This window comes from Pseudochaenichthys georgianus, chromosome 4 (genome assembly GCF_902827115.2).
Source record: "Pseudochaenichthys georgianus chromosome 4, fPseGeo1.2, whole genome shotgun sequence".
NCBI classification, from domain to species: Eukaryota; Metazoa; Chordata; class Actinopteri; order Perciformes; family Channichthyidae; genus Pseudochaenichthys; species Pseudochaenichthys georgianus.
The window spans coordinates 32,874,217-32,901,493 of NC_047506.1; the positions used below are offsets into that span (position 1 = coordinate 32,874,217).

Genomic DNA, 27,277 nt, shown 5'->3' on the forward strand with positions numbered 1-27,277 from the left:
GACATGTTTAGGTGTCTTGGGCAAGATGGACGGTCCATTTACAATATCCACCTGACAAATATGGAACCAATTACCTCTCCTTTTGGTTCTCCTTCAACTCCTGTATATCTTATCTGTTGTGGAAAAGTGTTGGGGGGATCCCAAGAGAAGCTGGAAGACCTGTCCAGGCCTGGGTTATCTTGCATCGACTGCTACCACCATGAATAGGAGTCCAACTTAGAAGCTCTCAGTCTTGTATGTTTTTCAGAAACTCATCTATTTCTCTGCACATTCTGTTTCTGCCCCTTACTCTGATCTTCTCCAGAGTTCTGAGGCTGTTCTCACGATAGCAAGATTGTTGCGTTATTGCTGCTGCCATTATGTGATATTCTATCGACTTGTAGCTCTCCTTTCGAAAGCGGTGTACATATTGTGCGTAGTTGTTGTAAAGCATCTGTGCCCCTTCTGCACCCAAGTCACTTCGCAGCAGTTCCTCGTATATTTCATCAGCTTTTCCTTGGTCATTGGACTCGGCATAGATGTTTGCCAGAGATATTTTCCTTGTAAGTGAAGAAAAAGGGTAAAGAGTGATCACTTCTTTATGGAGACTGATTGCTCGATCGATCATACCGTTCTCCAAAGGATTGTCCCTGTGCAGAAAGATCTTCTTCTTGTAGCAGATTGCAGCACATCTCTTGAGGTAACGCTCATGTGGATGTCTTTCCAGAACCTCCTCTGCCAAGTCAATGGCCTCATCCATGGATACATAGATTCTGTACAGCCTTAGTAACGGTTTTAAACCACTGTAGCTGCTGATGGGCTTTCTTAAAACTCTTCTAGCCAACTCCCGTGCTTCAGTTTCCATTTTTTTCCCTCTCTTGGCACATGCCTCAAAGTACAGCGCAGTGAGGTACAAATTATCTGGATCATGTTTCTTGGCGATTTTCAATTTATCAAAGATATCAGCCCCCATGTTTTTCTCTCTGTGCTTAAGAGCATTCTCCAACCCTATGACGTGGCTGGTGTGCCACTCCACCATGTCCGGCTGCATCCTGATGGCTCTCTGGAAGTTATCCGCAGCAAGCAGCATTTTGTCTGCGCTGAACTTCATCAGGGTCCAGGCTTTTTCAGCACAGATCTCTGGATGGAGCTCCTCCTGGGATGGAGATGGATATTCATTCATCAGGAACTTGACTTTAGACAGGTGAGCCTCACTCTCTGCTTGTTCTCCCTCATGGTAGTGCAGCCAAGCCAGGTTCCCGTGGTTCACCACCAACCAAGGACCCTCATCTGAGACAGTGTTTTTAATCTGACGGAAGGCCTCTGCAGCCCTGCTGAAGAAACGGTAGGCGTCATCGCTGAAGCCCAGCTGGTAGTGGATGAACCCCTGCAGGTTGTAAATGTGACCCAGCCAGCTGTATCCCTCCTCTGTGCCGATGTCCTCTAGCTTGTCCCTGAGACAGAAAAGCTTGGAACTGCTCGGGTCCAGATCCCAGGTGAAGTGGCACTGCAGGGCCTCCAGTTGGGCCTCCAGTCCTGTTTGACTCTGAGCAGCACTGGAAGAGATACAAAATAAAAAGTGTCAGAGCTCTTGTGCTGTACAGTAATATAAAGTGCTCTGCATGCTGTGGAATGTAAGCATGATATTATCATAATCTGAAAGAATGAAGGAAGATGAAACATTGAATCAACAGGAAGGAAGGAGTGTCCGAGGGAATAATAGTGTACTCAGTAGAGTGCAGATCCCCACCCGGTGTTTCTTCGACGACCACTGCTGTTTTGTTTGTTTGATTGATTGAATGAAAACAACAAAAAAGAAGGACAGAAAGACAGCAGAAAGGTAAATAATGAATGAAATGAGAGGAGAGGAATAAGGAAGGAGTGATGAAGGAAAGCAAAGTTGTGAAAATAAGAAGATTGACATTGAAATAAAGTTAAAAAAGGACAAGTTTCAATGGTAGAGAGGAAGTAAAAAGAAGAGAGGAAAAGTAGGGAAAGTGAAAGAAATAAGAAAGACAAGTTAACAAAGGAAGGAAACCATAAATAGCAAAGAATGGATAAAACTAAGAAGGAAGTTATAGAAGGAAAAGAGATGACAGCACAGTAGAGAAATTGATGTCGAGAAAGACATAATAAGAGGTGTAAAACTAAATAAAGAAAATTACAAAATAAACAAGCAAATACTAAACACAGAATAAGATTTGAACAATTTGTAACATATGATATAATGTATAATATATGATAACGTATAGTCATGGTGAAAGGTAGACATATTATACAACATAATATCAAGTAAACAGCAATATAATATAGGATATACAACAGAGTATCAAATATATATATTAGACGGCAGTATCAGTGTTATAATTAATTATATTATATAGGCTAATAAAAATATGTAAAACACATAACTATAAAACAGAATAAATCAACTTTTTTGTATAGACAGGTATATAAAGTCTCGAGCCGAGAGACAATGGAGGACTAAATCAGATCAGTGACTATGGATCCAAAATGTTATACATATTCAAATTGTGACTGATTTCAGAAATAACATACAAAGTCAGAAGCTCACCTCATCATCCAGCTGCAGTCTGCTTAATCTTAGAAGTCTATTTCTGCTCTTTACACTTTGTACACTGCTGCTTTGGGTGCAGCACCATAAAATCAGTAATGTTCAACTTATGTGTGAACGTAATGTACAAGGTTGCAAAAGACGTACTTTTCCCAGACACATTTTTCATGACTGAACAGATTTGTATGGAGATCTATTTTTCCTTGAAATTCAAGTTTTGGCTTTCAAGGCAAGAACAACATCGGAATACTGACTCTACCTCCATTTTCAAATCACGTCTCAAAACACATCTTTTCACACTTGCATATCCACCTTGATCACATCACACGCCCTCTGTTTTTATTGATTATAGTTTATATATAAGAACTTCAAGTCCCAGTTATTCCACACCATTTTCCAAATTAATCTAGAGGGACATTTACAGAAAAATGGAAGGCAGCCAGGAAAACCAAGCTGGTATTGTTTTTTGCCTTGTGATTCTGTGTGTTTCATTCTGCAAAAATGTGATCCTGAAGCTCCTGGCAAACACAACATTTTCCCAGTAAACTCTGGCAAATATGATCAATCACAGATATTCAAAGGCTAACCGTTTTTGTTGCAAGAAACATGCCAAATAAGTGTATAACGGTTTGTGAATATTCATTGGTTGGAAGTTGGTGGCTTTTTTTATTATTATATTTTTCTGCATGTATTGATCGGCAGACAGTGTAATATTTAGATATCATTTTAAAAGACTCATCTTTAACCTTTATCAATAAGGTTACTAAAGGTTAACGTTGTTTATGTTTAGGCATGCATGGTTCTTAGATTTACCTTTCAAAAAGAAGATGTTGACATCATTAACTCAATGTGCACTACTTTCTCATGTATGGCCATCAAACATTGGATTAGGATTCAAGCTGATCTTGAAACCACAGATTTTCACATTTTTTCCCATAATGCAAAAAGAAAATGGACATAGGGCAACTAGTCTAGCCAACATTAATTTTACTTTAATTTGAGATGCTCATTTAAATGAATTGTACAATTATATTTATATTGACACATGTATTAACATTTATATTTTCTACATCTGTATTTGTATCTATTTTAATTGTTAGTGTGATAGGTACTTGGACATGTTTTAATGTTGTTGATTGTTAAACAGTATATGTACCTGCCCAGGGACTGCAGGTGGAAATTAGCTACAATCTGGCATGTAGCAACTCTTCTCTTTTTGAGATGAATGTATTTGTATGCATGGTCATTGTTCAATAAAGATATATAAAACAATAATGATAATACATTACATGAGAGTCACGAACTGGATATCTACAAATAAACTGAATCGTCACTGAGGTTAACACATGGGTTTCCTGCTGAGGGCAGTAATGATCACAGCTGTTTTTAAAGGCGAAGAAGAAGAAGAAGAAGAAGCGCGGTGACGTAGTTTGCTCTGCGACACAAACACCGTTATTTTTAATACATCCCTGTTAGCATGTAGCAGCTGTACAAGCGACTTTTCTGAATTGTTTTACTGTATACGATATTTAAACGACGACCCAGTGAGTGGTACCTATTGTATTTCTGCAGAGGGGAGACGTTTAGAGAGTGTCATACTTAGCTAATGTACTAAAAGTGCCTAGTTACTCTGCTTGTCTAGAAATATTCAGCTATAGCTACCGTTAGCTATACTGGGTGATGAGCTAACTTAACTTCTGACCCCTGGGGTGCTTTACTCGTGTGTTTCAGATGATGATGTGACACCCAGCCGCGTCTCAGTCGGTGGTGTTGTGGAGCAGTGCATGCCCCGGCCGCAGGAGGTGGAGCAGGGCAGGTGGAGGGTCTGAGCTCTGTTGTCCGGGATGGACGCCTGGACACCCAATCCCCGAGCCAAGCCTTTCATCCCACGCCAGCAAAGAAGCTTGTACCTCACCTGGAAATACAAGCTGACCAACAAGAGGGCGGTTCGTCGGTTCTGTCAGGTAAGTTAGAAACAACTGTCTGTCCACATGGAGGTGTGTCAAAGATGGTCTTGGTTTGTGTTGCAGGCAGCCTAGAACAAAATGCACACTCGTTGATACAAACACATTAAATACCTACTGGTGTTAGGTTTACAAAAAACAGAGGTGGAAGAAGTACTCCTTTCGTGTACTTAAGTAAAAGTAGAAATACCAAAGTGTAGGGAAGGGATACTCTGTTACAAGTAAAAGTCCTGTATGAGCAACAACACATACTTTAAGTACCAAAAGTAAAAGTACTCATTATGCCGAATGGCACATTCCAAAATAATATTTGTTATATGTTTTGATTATAATTATTGATGCATTAATAGGTTTATTAAAGCTGGGATAGGTGGAGATACTTAGAATTACTTTGCATACTGCAGGGAAGCTTGTAGATTGTACTCCTGGTGTAACTCAAGTCTTAAAATTGTACTTGATTACTGTAATTGAGTACATTTACTTAGTTGCTTTACAAAGATGAAAACAACTCAAATAGGGTAGTTATGCTTCTTCACCAAAATACACTTGCTTACTCTTTTAATGGCTTAACTGTGTCTATAATGTTTGAATTTCCAAGTTCCTTTTGTCATTTATTCAGCTGGCAATGACAGTCTAACATCTCATGCTCTCACAACAATGCACCCATTACATTTGCATGATTATATAAAGAGATATCATGAAAGTTACAAATCAGAATCAGAGTCACAGGATAGTGAGGTAGTTATAATGTAGGGATCAAATATTATGCAATTAAAATGATACGTGTGGTGGAAAGTTATTGCAAAAATGATTCAAAGTTAATAAAAGTATGTGCATAATTAGACCGACTACATGCCTATAAATAGAGAAACAGTATATTAAAGTAGACAATATAAAGGTTTAAAAAAAATGGATACTCTCCTCAGGAAATGTTGCTTTATCTTTTTAAAGTAAAAGTTGTTTCGAGACCAGCTACGAAATATGAAAAGAGAGCTTGTTGAGTGTTTTGTGCTTAATTAAAAAAACAAAGAGCAGCAACAGGGTGTACTCTTTCTCTCTCCTTGCGGAATGAGTGTATTCTTATAATAATGGGAACACCGGGCCCAGGTATTCCCAGTAAACAACCGCACCTACTGGCATCTGCATCACAAAACACAAAGACAAGCAGCCAGAGCAGCAGCCAGCAAAGGGCGAGGTCACCACAGTTGCAGAACTCATGCCAACTTCTCCTTCATCAATATTGGTTTATCTGACATTTCTTGAGGACTTTACAAAAAGTCAGTTAGAAAAAAAAGTCACAACATTTGTGACCCGCTCTATCGAAATCAGTCGGAAGTCGCAACGGCTCATTTATAACGTGGATAAACGTGGATTTACGTAAAAAACTATTTTTTCGGGGTTCGGGTGTTTTTGTTTGATTTTAAACAAACAAAGTCTTGGCTTTCAGAATATGAAACTTTTATTTCCAAAATCACACAATAAATACATTTTTGAAGCTTGTAAAGGGACGAAGACAGGCACCTCTCATTCGCAATCTGCTCTTCCGCAGCGCAGCCCCCCCTCCCTCCGGCTGAAATTATGAATATAAGAGTAGAGTAATCATAGATAACACGGCAGGGTCCGTTACAGTTTGTTTTCATCTGATTTCAATTAAACAAAGTCTTGGCTTTCAGAATATTAAACTTGTTTCGGCAAATTCAGATGATAGATACAACTTTGAAGCTTGTAACGGCATAATTACAAGCGGAGAACGGAGTAATTTAACGTCACAGCAGGCATAACAACAGCCGGTATTTCTCGTGAGTGTTTTCCCCGGGAAACAAACACAATTCACACAAACGTAAAATTACACACACACACACACACACACACACACACACACACACACACACACACACACACACACACACACACACACACACACACACACACACACACACACACACACACACACACACACACACACACACACACACACACACACACACACACACACACACACACACACACACACACACACACACACTCGCGAGCTTCCCCTCCAAACGAAAATATCTTCCCTCCATAGTATTTTGATCATTTGCTCCGCTAATAATCAATCGGATCGATGGATTCCAGAGAAGAGACAACTTTGAAGGCCTTTTTCTCAAAATGATGACTCTGTGACAGTCATTATATAATGTGACATATTTCGCTTAATATATGGAGTACAAAAATAATCCTGATATCATTAGAAAGCTAGTAAAATGTGTCTTCGGGTCAATGCGACTGATTTCGATGGAGCAGGTCACATTTGGTAATCTTTTTTCAAGAGGATAAGGTGGAGAAAGACTATGAGAGAGATGCAACGATCAGATTTTCAGCTGTGGCCCTAAGAAAGGCTTGACTAGAAAACACATGTATTTGTCCCCCTTTCACAGGCTGGTGCTGTGCTGTTTCTGCTGATTACGGTCATAGTCAACATTAAACTCATCTTGGACACCAGAAGAGTCGCCAGTGAAGATGCAGCAGCTCAAGAATATGGTGAGAATCCTGTCCAGTGCTTATTCTGTTTCCATCTGGGTTTGATTCTATTTAACACAAGCACTGTAGCCTAAAATAGGAATGTGGCACTCATTATAGTCATGAGAACACAAGTGTAAGGACAATCGGCTAATGCATGTTTATTTGATCAGTCCATTAGCTTTTCTTTCCAAAGTTTTACATACTTAAATGTCCAATTATTTAAATAGGCTCCCATTGATAGTAGCCATCCGTGTCCTGTACTCTATAGGCCTGTTTCTAGAAATATAGTCTCACCCCTCAAGATTTGGTCTGACGATCAGTTCTAGTCTTTTTCTGAATATTTTCAATCTTTGAAAACTAAGACCCCATTTACACGGGAACGTTTGCGTTTGTATGCGGTTTCAAAAAAGTCTTCCGTTCACACGCATTTGATTCATTAACGTGTCCATTCACACCATGCTATTACATATGCCAGGCCTGTAAGTGGCGCTGCTGCCGCCACAAAATACACCAAAAGCAGCGAAGAAGACCCCGGAGCATGGTTGCCATGGTTGCCCTTCTGTTTATTCTCCGCGGTGGACGGAGTGCGCTCCTGCTGTAAATCTCTCCAGTAGTCCACCAGCAGATGAAAAACACCCACCTCTCTGCCTCTTCCAAGGGACGAGGGAACCGTGCGGCAGAGTTTCCGTTAACAAAAAATGTTCGCCGGTCAACATGTCCGTTAAAGTTTAAATCTTCCGGACAAAATTAGAAAAGTGCCGGTCAGAGGTCTTCTTTGTTATTTATTGAGCTTTAAAACAAATTGATAACGATTCTACATAATAATATAAGAATAATAAACGGAGCCTCTCTTTTCCTCCCCCTCTTCTGACAGCCCAGCAGCTGATCTCTGAGGAGACGTGGGGAGAGGGAGACGTGGCTATTTCATCGTTATCAGAAAATGATTGTATACAGGCGATTACACGGAGCCATTTGACCCCCCAGAGCGTTCCGTTTGCAGATCTATCCACCTTGGGACCCATTATCGTTTGCGGGGTTTGTTTCTATTGTTTTGTTACGGCCTCGTGTAAACGAAAGGGCTATACGCAGGAGAAACTATGCGGATACAACCCATATTGTCCTCGTGTAAACGGGGTCTAAAGGATGTCCACCTTAATTTGCTCTCTAGAAGTCCAGAGTTTGAAGAGTGAGGTGTCTTAATATGAGGCTGAAAAGGTGGAGTTATGTGTGTGTTGATCTTTTGAGTAAAGGATAATAGAGGGTTCAATTTACAGTCCGTTATTCATAGCAGTGGTCTGCTTTTAAAAAATAACAGGTGATTGAATGCCGTAATTAACCAATCAGAATTGAGTATTCTACAAACCTTTTTCTGGTTTTCAAAGTCTTTTATTGAGGGCAAAACTTGGAGCCTCCTTGCTGATGTGTGAGACATCAACGTGTAGCTTTTTGAAGCACTGCTTTCTATGTCTCGCATCTTGAATGTATGGCTACATTGTAGACAAGCTAATCCTAGTCCTATGCTCCTTTTTTAGAGGACATTGTTCCCAACATGGAGACGCCACGCAGGCCGGCTAGTGGACGCAAAGTCCTGGACATTGAAGTGTACGCCAGCCGCTCCAAGGTCTACGTGGCAGTGGACGGCACCACAGTGAGTTCAAATGAAATAAAGTATTTTCATGACAAAAGTACATAGCTGAAAAGATGTCCGACAGATAATATATCTATATTTTGCTCTTCTCCTGCAGGTGTTGGAGGATGATATGCGGGAGCAGGGCAGAGGCATCCATGTGATAGTTCTCAACCAGGCAACTGTAAGCACTGAGTTTGTTTTCTCTTAATGTTTAATTCACGCTCCTTCCATTTTAATCAAAAAAAAATATTTACGCAAATGAGGCATTGTGGTGGACTCAACAATAAATCCTTGTTTGGTAGATTCTCTTAAGAAATTCAAACCATAATGATTTAAATAAAACTTTTAAGTACATTTAAAACAATATTTCAAAAATATATTTTCTTTTCGATTTGGCTAATCATGCCACAATTGCAAAATCGTCAACTTCTCCTTTCCCATTTCTCACATTATTTGACAATGTGCTCTACGATCGAAAATCAGGCACTGAATTAAACAATATTATGCATTCTGTTGCAAATAAAGGGAATTGTTTTCCCTAATATAAGGAATTACAGCCAAATAAGAATATCTTTTTTATGTAATGTCAAATCAGAAAGATCCGAAAAGTCCATCACTGTGTTTTTGTCTCAGGGCCATGTGATGGCCAAGAGGATATTCGACACCTACTCCCCCCACGAGGATGATGCCATGATCCTCTTCCTCAACATGGTGACCCGTGGCCGAGTCCTCATCTTCACCATAAAGGTCAGTCACTGTCTCCATGCTCAGATAGCAGTTATTCCTGTGATGTTCATACAGGCATGTCTCATTGTGTTTTTGTCTGCAGGATGAAGGCACGTTCCACTTGAAGGATGCTGCTAAGAACCTGCTGAAGACTCTGGGCAGCCAGGTGTCCCTCAACCTCAGCTGGAGGGACATGTGGACACTGGTGGTGAAGAAAGGAGGTAGAGGAGCACCCTTTCGCTTTACAAGTAGAACTAACTCAGGGGTTTCAAAACGTTTTCACTTGGGCCTCATATATAAAATATACGAAAGGCAGGGCCACTCCCGAGAGGTGAGATATATTGCCTCATAAATTCAGTTACAAAATAGCAAAAATAAATACAATGTAGGTAAACATATGCTTGATACTTGAATTTGCTTTAAGAAAATAGAACAGCCTAGATCACAGCTTTTCATAGGGTTTTCATTATTTTATATAAGTTATTGGGAATCCTACTGTGTAATATATTTGTACATATATATATTTAAGATGTACAATATAAGGCAAGCACACGTTTCAGGTGTGGGCTATATTCCAATATACTTTTAGAATTTGCTGAGGGCCAATCAAAAATGGACAACGGGCCGCAGTTGGCCCCCAGGCCGTAGTTTGGACACCCCTGACCTAACTCTTTCTGATGCCGTATAATTACCCCAAAACATTTTTGGGGTAGGTTGACATCCATTTTTTCTTAGTTTTTCATAAAATCACTCATGTTGAATGGATTGTCTATGTGGTGATTTGTTATGTTGTTTATTCACGACGGAGAGTGATCCCTCCCCCTTTGGGAGTGTTTCCTTGTGCACTGCAAGTATCTAAAGACAGATGGTGTCGTAAGCTGTGCAGTCTGAAAAACACCCTGAGACAAATTCTATCTTCAGTTTTGACATATTAGGCTCTATAAATATCCTTTTCGATTTATTCATTGTTGATCAACAACTGAATGTTTGTCCATAAATTCCAGACTTCACTGAAGTACTCTTTCTTCCAAATCTGATATAAATAAGAGCTGAGTTAGGGTGTTGGTTGTTTTCAGATGCTGTGCTGATGCAGAAGTAAACCAGGGTTGGTTTTAATTGCCCTGAATGCATCGTTTTATTTAAATAATGTCCAGAAAATAATATAATGTTTTATATTTTTTCTAAAAACAATGCATCAAGAAGAGACATTTTGAGATTCCCTTTAGATTCTTTATGTTTATTTTAGTTTTGTTCAGATATTTGTCTTACTACAGTTGAGCTTCAGTGTTTCAGTTAAGCTTTAATGTTGTTTTATTTGACATCATTGAACATTATATTCCACGATGAATCGCTCCGGTTTACTACGACACTTTACATTGGTGCCTGTTTCATTTTTCACATTTACTCAATAAGAGTAAAAAAATAAATAATTGGTGAACACTGCTTCTCAATGTCACAGAAGGATTGCTTAGCTTGTTAAACTAGTTTGACGCATACGCTCAACCACAACAAAGTGATCAACGTCTTCACAAAATCAGCAGCTTGTATGGTGGCACGCTCCATAACTGTGCCAATAACTGCCACCTGTCCTGGTTAGCTCACTTACCTAACCAGTTGCACAAAATACGCCACCCAGTGTTAACAAAAATAACAATGTCAACATATACTTATGATGATGGATGCAACAGAGAATAACAACTCGGGGTTAAGGGGACGGGATGACTATTTAGTTAGATTTCAAAATGCATTTAATTATCACATTTTGTTATGATTTTACATTTTCTGACCTCCTTACTGTGTTGGCGGTTCCAGGTCAGGTGTATGGAGAGAAGCACTCAAAGTCTCCAGCTCTGTCCACCTGGGGGGACCCGGTGCTGCTGAAGACTGAGGTGCAGCTCACCGCCTCTGAAGGTAACACACACTTCTAGTCTGACTATGTCTTGTTAATGCAAAGCTTCTTTAAGGCCAAAACCTGACCAAACCAAAAAGACTAGTGATGACTAAGTACCTGTAATCCCCCGTCCTTGCAGAGGCAGAGTGCCACTGGGCCGACACGGAGCTGAACAGGAGGAGGAAGCTCTTCTGCAGCAAGGTGGAAGGATACGGCAGCATCTGCAGCTGCAAAGACCCGGCGCCCATCGAGTTCAGCCCTGACCCCGTAAGACACGCACTGGACTCTTTACTTTTCTGTGTTGCATGCTTTTTTCATTGTTCTGCACTTAATTAAGAAGAGCTGAAGAGTTTAACAAGCAGAGTTGAGACTATTGGTTAACATAATTTCATAAAAAGCATATTTTAGGAATAGTTCTCTTAAATGTATTTACTTTTTGGCTATATATAGGCTACAGGGGGGGCAGAGGAGTGAGTATTGTTACTATTTCACAGAGCTTCTCTTCCTTTTTTCTCTCTTCCTGGTGAACGTAATATCAATCTTATCATTTAACTTTCTGCAGGGAAGCCAATGGGCATATTTTCACAAAATATAGAGCTATTGCTTGCAATTCAATTAATGTGAATCATTGTAAAATCGCTGCGTGTAAACATGGATGTATATACGGATTAGTGCGCTGATCTTCGGATCAGGGGAGCACAGGTTCAAACCCCCTGCAGTCAGCATGTCGTTGTGTCCCTGGGCAAGACACTTCACCCCAAATTGCTCCTGTGGCGATTGCCCACAGTATTGAGTGTATGTAGGTTGCTTTGGGTAAAAGTGTCTAACAAGTGACATGTAATGTTAAAACATTTTACAAAAGTATCAGTGGTTGCGTTTCAGGGTCGTACAAATTCAGTCAAAGCCAATCATTTTGTGAAAGTTCAGCACACATGAGCACATACTGTATTACAGTTTAAAAGAGCAAAATACAATCTGAGCCAACATACAGTTAACACACACTATTTTATGCACATATAGGTTCACCTACTGAATTCCAAAGAAAGTTAAGAACCATAAATAGGAATGGATTCACACTTAAAGTATTAGCCTACAGAACAGTTCAGCTTCCAAAGATGAAATACAATCTGATATTTTTGCATCAAACACAATATGCTGTTTTCTTTTTTAGTAGCACTGTAATCTTGCTGGTAATCCTCCATTTTCAGAAATGTACCAGTAATCTGATTATCTTGTTCTTTTTAATCATAATGGAATACAGTTAATTGTTTTCTATCCTGATTGCATAATTGCGTTTGATACACCACAAGGTGAGGTGTTGTAGAGATGTTTCCCTGAAGCTGAGTCAATTTGGGGGGGGGGGCTCAGGATGTTTATTTAATAGACCTCCCAGGTAGGAATAAGCCTCATTTAGCTCTCCTTTCAGCGATCCTCCCACAGCAGAAAGATAAGTGTGTCTTCCCATTAAGAGAGATGCTGCAGGCATTTCCACACGGACACATCTCACTGAATATTTATATCTCGTTCTTTTCTCATGTGTTTTCATAAATGACATGTAAGGGAGCTCTATTAATTTATTTTTCATGACACAACTGTCACTGCATCCTGTCACTATGTCAGTGCAGTGACTGCGTCCCAAAAATAAACAAGTTTTAGCAGACTCCTCTTATGTGCTTCACTTGCCACCAACTCCCTGAAGACGCTAATGACTTCCCTGTTACTGGTCTTTGTGAATTGGATGGTTTTTGCGAAGAACCTCATTTGCATAGAAAGGAGCCAATTTCACTACAAATGTATGCGTATCCCCTAATTTAAAGAGGTGCATATTGCGCAGGGGAAGAATAGCGCAGTTACTGTATGAATGCATTTCACCCTTTGCTGGTGCTTTGAGAATTACAACGTTTTTTTTGGTCTTATTGTTGTTACAGGTTTAGTGGATGTAAAAGTTGCACAATCCTTTAGTGAATTCTCTGTGTTCCAATCTGTCGAAATGACAGGCAGCTTTTAAATCTTTCCATAAGAAACTACTAATTATGTCTAATAAACAGCCCTATTATGCTTTTTGGGGGTTTCCCTTTCCTCTGCTGTGTTATATAGGTTTTTTTGTGCATGTAAATGGTCTGCAAAGGCTAAAATCCCCAAATTCACGCCAGAGTTTTTCTCTCACACACACTCCTTTGTTTACTTCAGTAACATAGTTACATCATTATGTAACACTCGCGCTTCTATTGGCTAGGGCTCCAACATATTGTAAGTGAAAGGCTAAGGGGCCTGACATCTCTAAGCGGTTGACCAATCACAACAGAGCCGGCCAGCTAACCAATCAGAGCAGACTGGGCTCTGGTTTCAGACAGAGGGTGAAAAGAGGTGCTGCAGCACAGGCAGAATGAGAAAAATAAAGAGCTTTTTGAACATTAAAGCATGGAGACATGTCCCAGAAGAGACAGAAAATACAATATTAAACCTAAAAATCTGCATCGAGCCCTTTAAAAAAAAAAAAAAGTAAAACAGGAAAATTACCATCGTCTCCCCTAAGATTGTATAAAATACCTTGACATATAAAGCGCTTATGTTTTATGTATCGTCTATATGTCTTTTCACAAGGGTTTGAACACAGCTAAGTCTTAATATTTAGCTGTGTACTAGATGTGTATTATACAATTTGAAGTCACAGTTATTTCACTCTACACGCTATTGTCAAAATAATACTCATCGCTTCACAGTGTCCCACATTATTTCACTCCCTATAATTGTCTGTCTCCAGCTGTCCAACAATAACGTCTTCAGTGTCCCAGTGGCCGTCATAGCAGGGAACAGACCCAACTACCTCTACAGGTAAGATCTGAAAAATAACCATGTAACCAATTGAAAAGTATTATAATGCTGTTTCCTGTTCTATGAAATGCAGCAGAAACAGCTAATTGCTCCAAAAGAGTTATGATATATTATTTAGAGTTTCAAACAAACATAATATTTAGGATTTTTGATGTTTACCTGTCATCAATAAAGGATTACAATTTTATTTTTTTGGTATTTCATTAATAAACTGCATTTCAGCAAGAGTTTTTCATGAAGATAAACGAGTCCTGCAGACAGTGAGCATTCCAAGATGTAAATGACTCGGTGCTCTAGTTGGCATTTTTAATTTATTTTACACAATATAACCTCAGTTTAAAACAGAGTAATGGCTGCAATAAGCCTCTTTTGTGGAAGCACAATGAAGAACGATGGCAGCTCCTCCCTCAGAAATATAATTGGCATTAATAAAAGGGGAAATTAGAATCAAGCTGTCCTCCCTTTGTCAAATTGGTACAAATCACATTGTCTTACAAAAAGTAAATTGCACCCATTTGTCCCTTGTGCCTAAAACAAAGTTACTAGAGCTAATTATCGTCTGTTTTCAGGATGCTGAGGTCGCTGCTTTCTGCTCACGGCGTCAACCCGCTGATGATAACGGTCTTCATTGATGGATATTATGAGGTACCAGGTTTTCTTTTCCTCCTGTATTTCCAACATAACCTACGGTATTGATACTGGTCATAATACAGTATAAATGCAAATATTATGGTACTTTTAGTAAACATTTTAAACACTTGGTGTTATACTGTAGGCAATATTAAACAGATATAAAAGTGTTGATACAATATGTGAGTTTCGGTACTGATACATACATTATGCTTGATTTGACAACTTACTTTTAGAATTAAGGTGGACCTGTCATGCTATATTTGAAACATATATGTGACCTGCTCTATCGAAATCAGTCGCATTGACCCGAAGACACATTTTGAGTTGTATACACTGTTGGAAAGAAGAGATTCCTAGCGTTCTAATGATATCTGGATTGTTGTTGTGCTCCAAATATTAAGCAAAATATGTCACATTATATAATGACTGTCACCGAGTCATCATTTTGAGAAAAAGGCCTTTAAAGTTTCCTCTTCTCTGGAATCCATCGATCTGATTGATTATCAGCGGAGCAAATGATCAAAATACTACGGAGGGAAGATATTTTCATTTTGATTACTAGTTTTGGGGGGACCTCGCGTGTGTGTGTTTGTCTAATTTTGCGTTTGTGTGTATTGTGTTTGTTTCCCGGGGAAAACCCTCACGTGAAACACCGGCTGTTGTTACGCCTGCTGTGACGTCAAGTAATATCCGAATATTCGTTCGTTGGAGTACTATTCGGGTTTCAATTTCGTTATTCATTTTGTTTGTTTTTTCCCGTTTTTTTTTCTCGAATTTATTGAAATCTCCAATATCAACGTAAGAGCTTGTTCGGGGGGTGCTAACACTTAACCATAAACGTTATCGTTTACTTTCTCCGCCTTTTATATGTAGATATTACTCTTCTCCGTTAATCTCCGTCACGTGGTTTCCAAAGCAACAACAACTTCCTGTCAACAGCGCTATCTCTCCTTCAAAATAAAAGCATGTCCATAAATAGGAAGCCAAGACAAATTACACTTAAGACATATACAACTGCAACGAAAGTAACAAACACAATGCGATATCCTTTTCAATTTCAAAGAACACAAATTGGGTTAATAACTATAAAACAACAATACTGTAGAATAACAAAATGAATTCCGTGAATACTCAGACATACACGTGTTGAAGCGGTTCGCTGCCGATTACTACGCGCCCCCCTGAAAATACCAGAACCCCGGAAAAATATTTTTGTACGCAAATCCACGTTTATTTTGAAATGAGCCGTTGCGACTTCCGACTGATTTCGATAGAGCGGGTCACATATTGCAGGGCCATACCTATATAAAACATGCCTGTGAAGTTTTTTTTTCAAAATACCAAACAAATCATGCATTTTAGCCATGCCTCATTTCGCTCTATTTGCTCTTTTCCAGCCCTGTTTTTGCAAGGGCTGATTCTGCTTTTGTGGCAGACTACAGCGCCACTTACAGGCCTGGCATATGTACTACAGCGTCTCCAGCGTTTTCGAGCGGTCTCTCATTCCCCTGATAGGTAGAGAGTTGCCCATATAGACGGAGCACCCTTTTTCTGACGTCAGAAAAATTCAAATACTAATCAGCTCGGTTGCAGCCCCGTTTTTAGAGATTTGGGTATGGAGGAAAAGAGAGAGGGTTGTGTTTTCTGACACTTGGTGAGTTCCCTGATACACCGGGGACACATAATCATGTATAAAAGATGTACACAAGTGTATTGTGCATGATAGGTTCCATTTTTAAGTTAAGTTTGAACTTAAAAAGGTCAAAAACAGGCAAAATGTTCATTCAAATCAGGAAATCAAATCAACTTTTTAGTATACGACTATGTTTGAGACTCTGAAGTATAGTCTTATTTCTATTTCCACCATATATTGGTTCATTATTCAGTAGCAGCCATGTATTCAGGGTTTGTCCTGAATACATAGTGCTTGGATTTTAGAACAAAGTGCTCCTTATCGTGGAGAGTAAAGTAGAGTTTTGACTTTCATTAGACATTCTTCTGTAAAATACTGTCACAAAACAACATTTTGGTTGTTTTAAGCACAATAACATCTCATTTAATTTGATAAGGCATTGAAATAATTAGTTTATTGTACGTAATTAATTTTCAAATGTCTTTTTTTCTCTAGCTGTGAGATGCTGGAAAACATTGTTGAAAAACAAAACACTATGTTTTTGTTTGCCTTACAGTTCCACTATATCCACCTGGGGGCTTGATGAAGCGCTCCACCACTCATATCTTTTTGTTTGTGTTTTCCACCCAGGAACCCATGGATGTGGTAGAGCTGTTTGGACTGAAGGGAGTTCAGCACACGCCCATCAGCATCAAGAATGCCAGAGTGTCCCAGGTAACAGTTAGCACCCTATTTAAGGGTTAAAACATACTGTATCTCATCTGACAGATTTTCAAGTAAAAATTAAAACTATAATCCTATTAAAACGTTTTGCTTGTATTGTGTGAAACGTTGCTTTCTGTTACAGCACTACAAGGCGAGTCTTACTGCAACCTTCAACCTTCACCCTGTAAGTACTCTGGTTTCCTTTTCCTCAAAACAAACAAAGACGAGTTATTCTATTCGATGAATCAGCAATGAGATGTGGGCTTTTTCCATCAAAAACAGCCTTTAAAAATGTTTTATTGGTCAGTTTATTCATTTATCACAACTAGCAGTTAACATTAAGCTTGGGAGTTAATACAGTGGATTTCCCATTTCATTACTGACCCAGTTTTTATACATTTTATTCTCATCAGGAAGCCAACTATGCCATCGTCATAGAAGAAGACCTGGATCTCTCCATCGACTTCTTCAGGTACGTCCTCCAGAATGCTCAAACTCTGAGTAATTATACACGTGAGTAGAGCGGAAATAATAATAAGTGAATTTATCAATGAATTCATGTTTCAAAATAGTTATTGGCAACTATTACTATTATCTCTTAATTCACTCTCAAGCTAAAACACCAAACATTTGCACGTGCAGCATCTCAAATGAGATTAACTGCTTTTCATTGTCATACTTTACTTAAATAAATGTGTTTTAGAATCTCCAGCTAATTGATATAAATAGTTGATATGCATTCCTGTCACTTCATTAAACCTCTTAATTGAACCTTGCTTTTGTGTCTTGTACTGTTGATGGGTGAGAAGAATATCTAAAATAAATGAAAAGAAGAAGATTTAAATGTTCAGTTAATTGCACATTTCAAATCTAATAACTGTAAGGTGGCTAGAGGTATTTTTTTGATATTGTAAACAGATGGTTTTTTTTGACAGATATTAACATGAACTCTGTTTTGTCCCCATCCCTTCCACTCATGATGATTATGATTAATAGCACAGCCAAAATTAACTGAATGGAGAGAACAAAACAGCTGTTCACTGGAGCTATTCCCAATTACTTCATTTGACATTAAAATAGGTTTATGCTTATTTTTATTTATTTTGTATGCACATAAGCTATGATTAAAATTGCCATCATGTTGAAGAACATGTTCTGTACCTCACAGCATCAGCACGGCAGACCTTCTCAGCTGCCATAGTGGCCACTAGGTGGCAGTAGATCCAAAGTGTTGAAGCATATTTAAACAGTGTTAGAAACCCGGCCTTCCTTTGTTGGACACTGGGCTTTGAACTGTTTGTTTTGGGCTCTAAAAGCTCCAGCTCCACTCCTGGGCTAACCGGCCCGTTTGATGCACCGACTTCAAACTGCTGAGAAGCACTCGCAGCCGTCATCTTACTTCATTCTGCTCTCTGATACGTGCTTCAGGCTCTCTGTTACAGAGCAGTGAAAATCCTCCTGTCAACAAAGACAAGCTTTCTGTTACTCTATGCTTACTGCTATAAAGAGTCCTAACAACGTCCTAAATTCAAAACAATTCAAATGTAGAATGACAGAAATATAGAATTGTATTGTATTAGAATTCATAATTGATTTATGATTTCTTCAAGATTAAGCAAATGTAATGAAAAATCAAACATCATATAATATTATTTTAGACTGAAAGCCAGATATGTTCACCTAATGTAAACCCCATGCACACAAGAGTTTGAACACACTGACCTCCAGTCAGGTTCAATACCCGCCAACAAATAAATCATTTAAAAAAAACGTTTCTTTCATTGAAAATGTAAATTAAATTGTATATGTTCAGAATAAAACACTGACAGTTAAAGAATTGGCAAGTGCACAAAGTTATAGGACCTTGTCAATCTCTGACTCAAACCCATCCTAACAATAAAAGATTACTGGAAAAAATCCAACTTTAGATTTATTTTCCCAGAAGAAAACGGGTGCAGCAGACCTAATGTACTTCAACACTATGTAATGCGTAGGCCATTTTTTAAATACTGTTTTGAGAGCCAATTTAAATCGCCCAACAAATAAGAAATGTGTGAAAATGTGATCAACTACCCCTAACCGGAAACAAAAAGCTACTTTAATGGTAATTGTTATGGAGCAGCTTTATACATATAGCATACTCGTCAATTTACTAATAAAACAACATGAAGTAGTATTTGAAATGTACTGTCTTGTGCAACAAGGCATATTTATTATGTTTTGTCATATGTAATACTGATGGAGCTACTAATGTCTGTCCTAATATTGCTCCTCTGTTTCCCCTTTAGTTTTCTTAGTCAGACGGTCCACCTGCTGGATGAGGATGACAGTCTGTACTGCATCTCAGCCTGGAACGACCAGGTGAGTCCTGGCTGCTCCACCTGCTCACCCTCTTCCTACCCCTCCTCTTAAAGCTCCAGCTAAACTCAAATCCACCTCCTTTTTAGCCGTCCCTCATATTTATTTATGTTCTGGATACATTATTGGCCTGTCAAATGTATGAACTTGCATCAAAGAAGCATTCCAGCAGTGATGCTTAATAAGTATGTCTGTGAGCTCCATGTCTACTGCAAAGTTTTTATATAATTATATAATAATAAAACGCTTTCTAATAACTACGGCTATTAGTTACTTAACTGTGTGCAAATCTGTAAGGACTTTCCACTGTTTACATAATATAACTTATTTTCTTCCCGCACATTCTGCTTTACACATAGCCCAGTTCAGACAGCCAAAGGCATATTGACTTTCAATAACTGATTATCCTTTTGATGCATATGTGTGTCTCGTTACCTGTTTTCGGCTGTGTAACTGATATCTGTACATCTCTGGAGGAGATAGGATTGTTTGGACTCAACAAAAGAACATGTGATGAGGAGATCTATCAGTTCTCTTTTAACCCCAGTGTGTAACTCAACATGATCCACAGTGTAAGGAGACACTGCAGGATCTGGATTTCTTCTAAATATAGAACATCAAAGCACATTATCTTGTTTTTCTCTCCTTTTTTTAATGTTCTTTCTGCCTCAATGTGGCCTCATTATTTTCCTACCCACTGATTGACCTGCAGGAAGGCTTGATGCCCACTGAGAAGTTGCATATGTGATAGCTTTTGTTGTTGTTCAGGGCTATGAGCACACAGCAGAAGACCCCGCCCTGCTCTACAGAGTGGAGAGCATGCCCGGCCTGGGCTGGGTGCTAAAGAAGAGCCTCTACAAGGACGAGCTGGAGCCCAAGTGGCCGACCCCTGAGAAGGTGCAAGATTTCTGAACTCTATCCGGTGCTTTTGCATATTTTCTTCATCTGTTACCAGTTATGGTTCCTTTGAAAATGACTATACTGTATCTCAGTTATTTAGTCAATTAAGGATTAGTGTATTGACGTTTGCAGACAATGTTAGACATAAGTAGATACTAGGTAATGAAGAAAGTAGAATATTGAGGAGCTAAATAGCCATATGAGCAAACCAGAGCTCAAAGAAAGATGGGGACACTTTTTGAAATGGTCAGAATGTGCGTGTAAGGTTTGAATTTTAAGGCGTAAGGAAGTGCAGAAACCACCTTTGCCCTTCCATGTGCCTGAGAACTCTCTGTGTGTGTTTTCTCTTGTAGCTGTGGGATTGGGACATGTGGATGCGAATGCCTGAGCAGAGGAAAGGCAGAGAGTGCGTCATCCCCGATGTGTCCCGCTCCTACCATTTTGGAATCATCGGCCTCAACATGAACGGATATTTTCATGTAAGATCTCAGAGAAACGTTATTATATTTCTTTAATTTAAATAATAAAGCTCTATAATATACGTTAAAGCTGTAACCCAGGGTGAAACAATATAGCATTGAAGTCTTGTATAAGGCCATTTATTTTCCTGCTGTCATACTTTTTTTGTAATTGACTTGAATAGTCCTGTAGACCAGTGGTTCCCAAACGGTGTGCCGCGGCACACTGGTGTGCCGTGAGCCAAGTCCGGGTGTGCCGTGGGATTTTGTGACCACCATGCCTTATTATTGCAATATACAACTACACAAAAATAATATTTTTTAAATTTACTATATCAGTACTTTGTAGGTTTATATGTACGGAATCTGCGCGACTTGCGCGTCCACATCTCGACGTGCAGTGCTGCATAAACATGGCTGAGTCAGCGATAACTCTCGAGGGGTGGAGGTATGCCCATTATTTTGAGTTCATCCGAAGAATAGACAGGAATGTGACGGTGAGCTGCAAACTGTGTCCAGGCCAGAAGCTGCTATCCACTGCTGTAAACACCACGTCAAACCTCAACAAGCACCTGCAAAGAACACATGCTAAGGTGGAGCTACCGCACACGCTATTTGTTGTTTGTTTATATCACAGTCTGTTCTTCTTCTCTGTCTTCCGGTTGTTGCCTGTTTTGAATGACGAATACACACTACCGCCGCCTCCTGGTAAGGAGAGTTATTGCCACTCACGCATGCGCAGTTCGTACGTGCTCGGCTGAAGTCTTTGCGGTGTCTGGTTCCAGTGCAACACATGGCCAACACGCAGGAGAACACGCCGACGCAACAGCGTGAGCAGAGATAGACTGCACAAAATATACAGATAGCAGGAGACAGAGGACAGCCATGGTCAGATAGCAGGAGACAGAGGACAGCCACGGTCAGATAGCAGGAGACAGAGGACAGCCACGGTCAGATAGCAGGAGACAGAGGACAGCCACGGTCAGATAGAAGGAGACAGAGGACAGCCACGGTCAGATAGCAGGAGACAGAGGACAGCCATGGTCAGAACATTCAGGATCTGGATCAGTCTTATGCGACAATGGAAACTGAACTAAAGAGAACATTTGAAACTTTAGCAGTCTGCGTGATCTGCCTGCAGGGAGGGGCGGGCCGGCCCTGCGAGTAAAGTAACGAGTTACTTTATGTAGAGAGTAACGAAGTAGTGTAATATATTACTTTTTTTAAAGTAATATGTAATATATTATTTTTTTTAGTAACGACCCCATCTCTGCTGAAATGTTACATTTATAATTTGTAGTTCAGGACCATGGACAATGCAGCTTCCTTGCATTGACAGTTCTCTGTGCTGAATTTCCTTTGTCTCATGTTTAATGTTGTGACCTGTCTGGTTTAAATGAGTGTGTTGCTGCTTTGATGAAGCCTAATTTTATAACGTTTCAAATTAATTTCTGAAATATTTCGTTAATAAATATTTCATGAGTAATATAGTTGTCTTTGTCACATTTTATTTGGCATTAGTAAATAATTATGCACATTTACCGATATTTTACATGATATGAGTGATAACACGTGTTATAAGGGCTATTTTGCACAATAGGTGTGCCTTGAGATTTTTACTTGTCCTTTGGTGTGCCTTGGGCACAAAAAGTTTGGGAACCACTGCTGTAGACAACAAAATATTCTGTTGAAACGTGTTTTTTCTTAATCTTCAAGGTGAAACACTATTTGATGATCTATAATTAATGTCTATTTCTCTCTCACAGGAGGTGTATTTCAAGAAACACAAGTTCAACACTGTTCCCAACGTGCAGCTGAAGAATGTTTACAGGTTTGTAAACTCCGATTTTGAGATTTCCTATCACTGGTTTTATGCTTTTCATATCATGAGTCCTTTTGTGGAAAATAATTATGCAACACAGTCACAGTCTTGGTGTTCTTTACAGCTTAAAGAAGGATGCGTATGAAGTGGAGATCCTGAACCTGCTGAAGTGAGTGTGATACACATTGAGCCTGTAGGTGATGTAGATGACATTAAGAGTGTGTGTGTGTGTGTGTCCGTGTCCAGGGAAGCAGAGGTGCTGGACCACAGCAAGAACCCGTGTGAGGACTCGTTCCTTCCAGACACTGAGGGGAAGACCTACGTCATGTTCATTAAGATGGAGACGGAGATAGACACCTCCACCTGGACAGAGCTCGCCAAGGTACTCAGTCAGAGCTGGAACATGGCTGGTGGACTTGTCAATGGTTAATAGAAAAGATTAACCACCTGTTCCCAAATCCTACCATCAGTTTTTCCATTGATGTCCTACCTTTCAGACAGTCCCTGAATTCAGTAAAATATATTTTATTTGTTTTAAAGTTCACCTGTTATGCATTGCAGATCCACTTGTTCATGTATTTTACAGTAAATATGTGTCCTCTCTGTGTAAAAAGATTCTGAAAGTTTCAGGAAAAAAGATTCTCTCTCTTTTTGTCCTGATCCATCTATCAGATTTTGGCCACTTTGTGAATGTAAATGTTTTTTTCGCTTTGTATAATAATTGTTTCTATATCCTTTCACATCAAACACCTAAGTTAAGTTTATATTCCTGTGATTTATTTTTTGAATTTGATAGATTTTGTTGATCAGATCAGAAATCAGAAACAGGTTTATTACCAGGTAGGTTTACACTTACGAGGAATTTGACTAGGTGTCGTGGTGCATACATAAAAGTAAAACAACAATTAAAACACAGAGTACTAGAAAAAATGGAATGGAATAAAATACGGAATAAAAATACAAATCGACAGTAATAAGAAAAGAAAACACATATTGTTGTACATAGTGTGCATTAATGTAATGCATAGAGTCTATGTTGTGGCTGAGGTAAAGTGTCTTTGCGGGGGGGCCGTGCCTTGTTTATGAGGCCGGTAGCGGAGGGGAAGAAACTATTCAGGTGGTGAGAGGTTTTGGTCCTGATGGAGTGCAGCCTCCTGCCAGAGGGGAGGGGGGTGAACAGTTTGTGTCCAGGGTGGGAGGGGTCGGCCACTATCTTCCCTGCCCGCCTCAGGGTCCTGGAGGCGTGCAAGTCGTGGAGGGATGGCAGATTGCAGCCGATCACCCTCTCTGCAGAGCGGATGATTAATTGTGTAAATTAGCTTATATATAAGTTACACTAACCTTCACTGTCAATATGTTTTGGGTATTATATTTGGTCATTTTATGGTTGTGGTGGTCAGGTACTACAGTTTATTCTTACAGCTGTTTCGTAAACTGATATTGACGCCTTACCTTTGTCACAGGAAAAAAATATATAAGGCAACTATGTGTTATGCTTTTGCTGAACCTTTCCATAATGAACAGGATTATAATTTGTGTCCTTCTGCTGCTCAGTGCCTCCATGTTTGGGACCTGGATGTTCGGGGATACCACAGCGGCCTGTGGCGGCTCTTCAGGAAAAGAAATCATGTCCTGGTGGTGGCCGTGCCAATCTCCCCATACTCGTGAGTAAACTGAATTTATGCGTCAGTTATACTTTTGTTCGTAAAGATTGCATGGTCCGCCCCATGTATATTTCCTCGTCTGTCAATGTTTGTGTTCAGTAAAAAAATATGACACGCAGATTCAGTTACACATTTGAAATGAAAACATTTCAAAATGCCATAAAATGTCACAATTGTATTTGTGTCAAATAAGCAGATACTACTCTACTACTGCTGAAATACAACATATTGCAAGAATGAGGGTCGATCATTAGCTTTACAGGTTGATCTGCAGTATTGCATCGTGTGGCTTCAGATGGTACTGCGTAGAAAAAGCAGACCTGAGGCTAAATCATCTAAAAAATCTGGTTAATGAAAACTTGGGGAAAAGATTAGCCTCATTTTCATGTTGCTCCTCGGTGTGTTCGAGGCACATGCCTTTACGGATAGCTGTATGGGTTAAAGTGCATCTGCTCACTCAGACACTTAACTTAAGAACTTAAGGTTAATAACTCTTTAGATCTGTGTTTGTTCCAGAACTCACATCCCTGCTTAAATAATATTGAAACAATGGTTGTGTGATCATGGAAACTGGGTGTAGTACCCAGGCGTCTCCACATAGAAATGAAGTTTTGACGATAACTCGTACATGAATCCATAACGCAAAATGTGGAAGATGAGACCCAAAAGCAACGACCCAACAACAAACATTACTCATCTTCAGCTTGACTTTTATACTTTTTTGACTGTGGACAATTATTTTTGTATCTTGTGTTTGCTCTTTTTGTCTTTTGTAGTTTAATTTAAGCAGATTTATTCATAGTAAATCAGCAACAACCGTTGTTTCTATTTGTTTTTGTTGCTATACGGTAGGTTAAAAATGGCACTTGAGTAGAATCCAACAGATAACCTTCCCCCAACGCAGCAGCAAACACAAATCTCTCTATTTCCTTTTTCTCATCTTTCTCCACTGCCTGTCCACTCTCTGTCTCCTTCTTCCTGTCTCTCCATCTCTGTCTCACCACCTAGTGAGAAGAAACCACCCGGTGTCACTCCCATTCAGTTAGATCCTCCGCCCAAAGAAGAGGGAGCCGTGGTGGATCAGGTGTAGCCCCGATGTTACACTCTGTCGCACACATGCACACTACAACCAGCCCAGGCCTTAACGACGACAACAACAACAACAACAACAACAACAACAACAACAACAACAACAACAACAACCACTAAAAATCCAGCCTGGGACCCACAAAAGACGTTCTGACTTTTCCTAGATTGTGTACGAGGGGACACCTGGGAAATGGAGTTTCTTATTTTTCAACGAAAGAGGGGTTAACACTACAAACTGCACTACTACATCCGTCCAACAGCTTGAGGAGGAACGTAGTTGCAAAAAACAGGTTTTGGTGACTGAACAACCGAGACAGTATATGACTGTCAACAGCATATGACTGTCAACAGCTGTCTCTTTCTGTTGCCGTGACAACTGTGACGGCTCCACGGTCTCTTACATTTCATTTTGAAGCTGTGACTTTTTCAGCGACAACGGTACAAATGACGCAAATCAAACACTCGCCACATTTCGGAGGTTGTTGTGTTTTTTTAACTACTACTTTTTGTACATACGTTTTAACTTATCTCTATTTATTTTACATCTATCAATCAAAAAAGGAGTTTAGTGGTTTGTTTGCTATTTTCTTTTCTTTTTTTAAATATCCACTTTTATCAAGATCGGTGCTTTTTTTTTTTTTAAAAGCCTAACGTTTACAGATAATGAAATAATAATGTATATACATGCCTATATATTTTTTTTAACGAAAATGTAAAGGGTCAGCATCTTTTTAAGCGTTAGATATTGAGTTTGAATGAAAGAGTTCATAACAGACCTGTGGGTCAAAACAAATCAAATTCTAGTTTAATTGTAGTCCTTTATTTTGGAAAAAACTGTCCTTTTTTCTTTAAATTAAAAGAAATAAACATTTCAGTCTTACAAGTCACTGCATATTATCTTTTAAAATGAGCCTGTTCTCTGTTTTGGCCTCTGTCAGCCACCGTAGGGTCAGAACAGAACGTTGTGACTTTACACCGTTATACCCTTTAGGTGCAATACAGAAAGCTCATCTAGGTGTTTGCAGACTACAGGTAACTGACTGCTTCCATTGCTGAACTATTTAAGAGCCACAGAACAGACACACATTCGAGGGTCTTTGTGTGTTTTATGAATTAAAACAACTGCTGTCCTCGAATCAAATAGCAGCAGGGTGAACTCATCTTTTTTACAGCTGACAAAGTGATTTTGTTATTTGCCTTATGATCAGTTTTCTGTGGTTAAGAAGTTGGGAGGTTCTAAAACATAAATGTCCATATGTCAACAACTGTATTGATACCCCAATATATGACAGTTAACATCTTTATACACGAAATAAGAAAGATCATGGTTGCTGCTATAGTATTAGGGTGAGTCCAAATTGATCAAATTATGTCAGCGACTCTGACAGCTGTGTCTTTACCAAGACTTTTTATCATCACACACTTCATTTAGCTTTTTATTTAAATGTCCAGCTGATGTAACACTACCGACTAAATGAGTGAGTGTGTGATTCCAGTTTCAATGCATCGATCAGTATTCGCAGAGTGGTTTGATTTTAATATTTGTACCTGTGTGCCCAGAGAACAACATTAACTCTCTGCAGTCAGACAAAACCACTGACTCTGCAGTATTGCAGGCCGTGTCGTGACTGAATTCATCATTAAGACGTTGAAGAGGTAGAATCTGCCTACTTCATGAGCTAGTTTTTCATTTTTGTCTTTTCATTTCACTTTTCTTTTGTGTGCTTCTTGTTGCTTAGTCAAGAAACTAAATCCCTTTCTCCTCAGCAATACGGTTGATTTTGTGTTATGCTGTGAGATCATTTGGAGAATTCTGCACCGTACGTTTGATGGGTTTCGGGTGCAGTTCCACATATGTTTGAGTTCCTTTTATCATGATGAATGAATAAAGATGTTTTTTACTGACGTTT

General features: G+C 39.3%; 2 protein-coding genes across 3 annotated transcripts; one reads left to right on the forward strand and one right to left on the reverse strand.

The window, feature by feature from the left end:
- Window positions 1-139: 139 nt before the first annotated feature.
- Window positions 140-6,991, reverse strand: LOC117445407 (interferon-induced protein with tetratricopeptide repeats 5-like). The gene is made up of 2 exons (XM_034081077.2): window positions 6,981-6,991; window positions 140-1,523 (listed from the first exon to the last, which is right to left on the reverse strand). Exons 1-2 carry the CDS (start codon window positions 6,989-6,991, stop codon window positions 227-229), a joined length of 1,308 nt encoding a protein of 435 aa, XP_033936968.1. The 3' UTR covers window positions 140-226.
- pomgnt1 (protein O-linked mannose N-acetylglucosaminyltransferase 1 (beta 1,2-)) lies at window positions 3,962-27,277 on the forward strand. 2 transcript variants are annotated; one of them, XM_034081076.1, is made up of 22 exons: window positions 3,962-4,098; window positions 4,286-4,518; window positions 6,939-7,041; window positions 8,556-8,671; window positions 8,769-8,834; window positions 9,287-9,400; window positions 9,483-9,600; window positions 11,192-11,290; window positions 11,410-11,537; window positions 14,035-14,105; window positions 14,675-14,750; window positions 17,002-17,085; window positions 17,219-17,260; window positions 17,490-17,548; window positions 19,365-19,437; window positions 20,203-20,331; window positions 20,688-20,813; window positions 22,559-22,623; window positions 22,739-22,783; window positions 22,861-22,996; window positions 24,169-24,278; window positions 25,287-27,277. In XM_034081076.1, the coding sequence occupies exons 2-22, from the start codon at window positions 4,399-4,401 to the stop codon at window positions 25,366-25,368; spliced, it is 1,962 nt and encodes a 653-aa protein (XP_033936967.1). In that variant the 5' UTR covers window positions 3,962-4,098; window positions 4,286-4,398; the 3' UTR covers window positions 25,369-27,277. The 2 variants fall into 2 exon arrangements, with proteins under 2 accessions (XP_033936967.1, XP_071059043.1); XM_071202942.1 differs by lacking the exons at window positions 3,962-4,098; window positions 4,286-4,518 and adding an exon at window positions 7,898-8,058 and having other exon boundaries at window positions 6,969-7,041.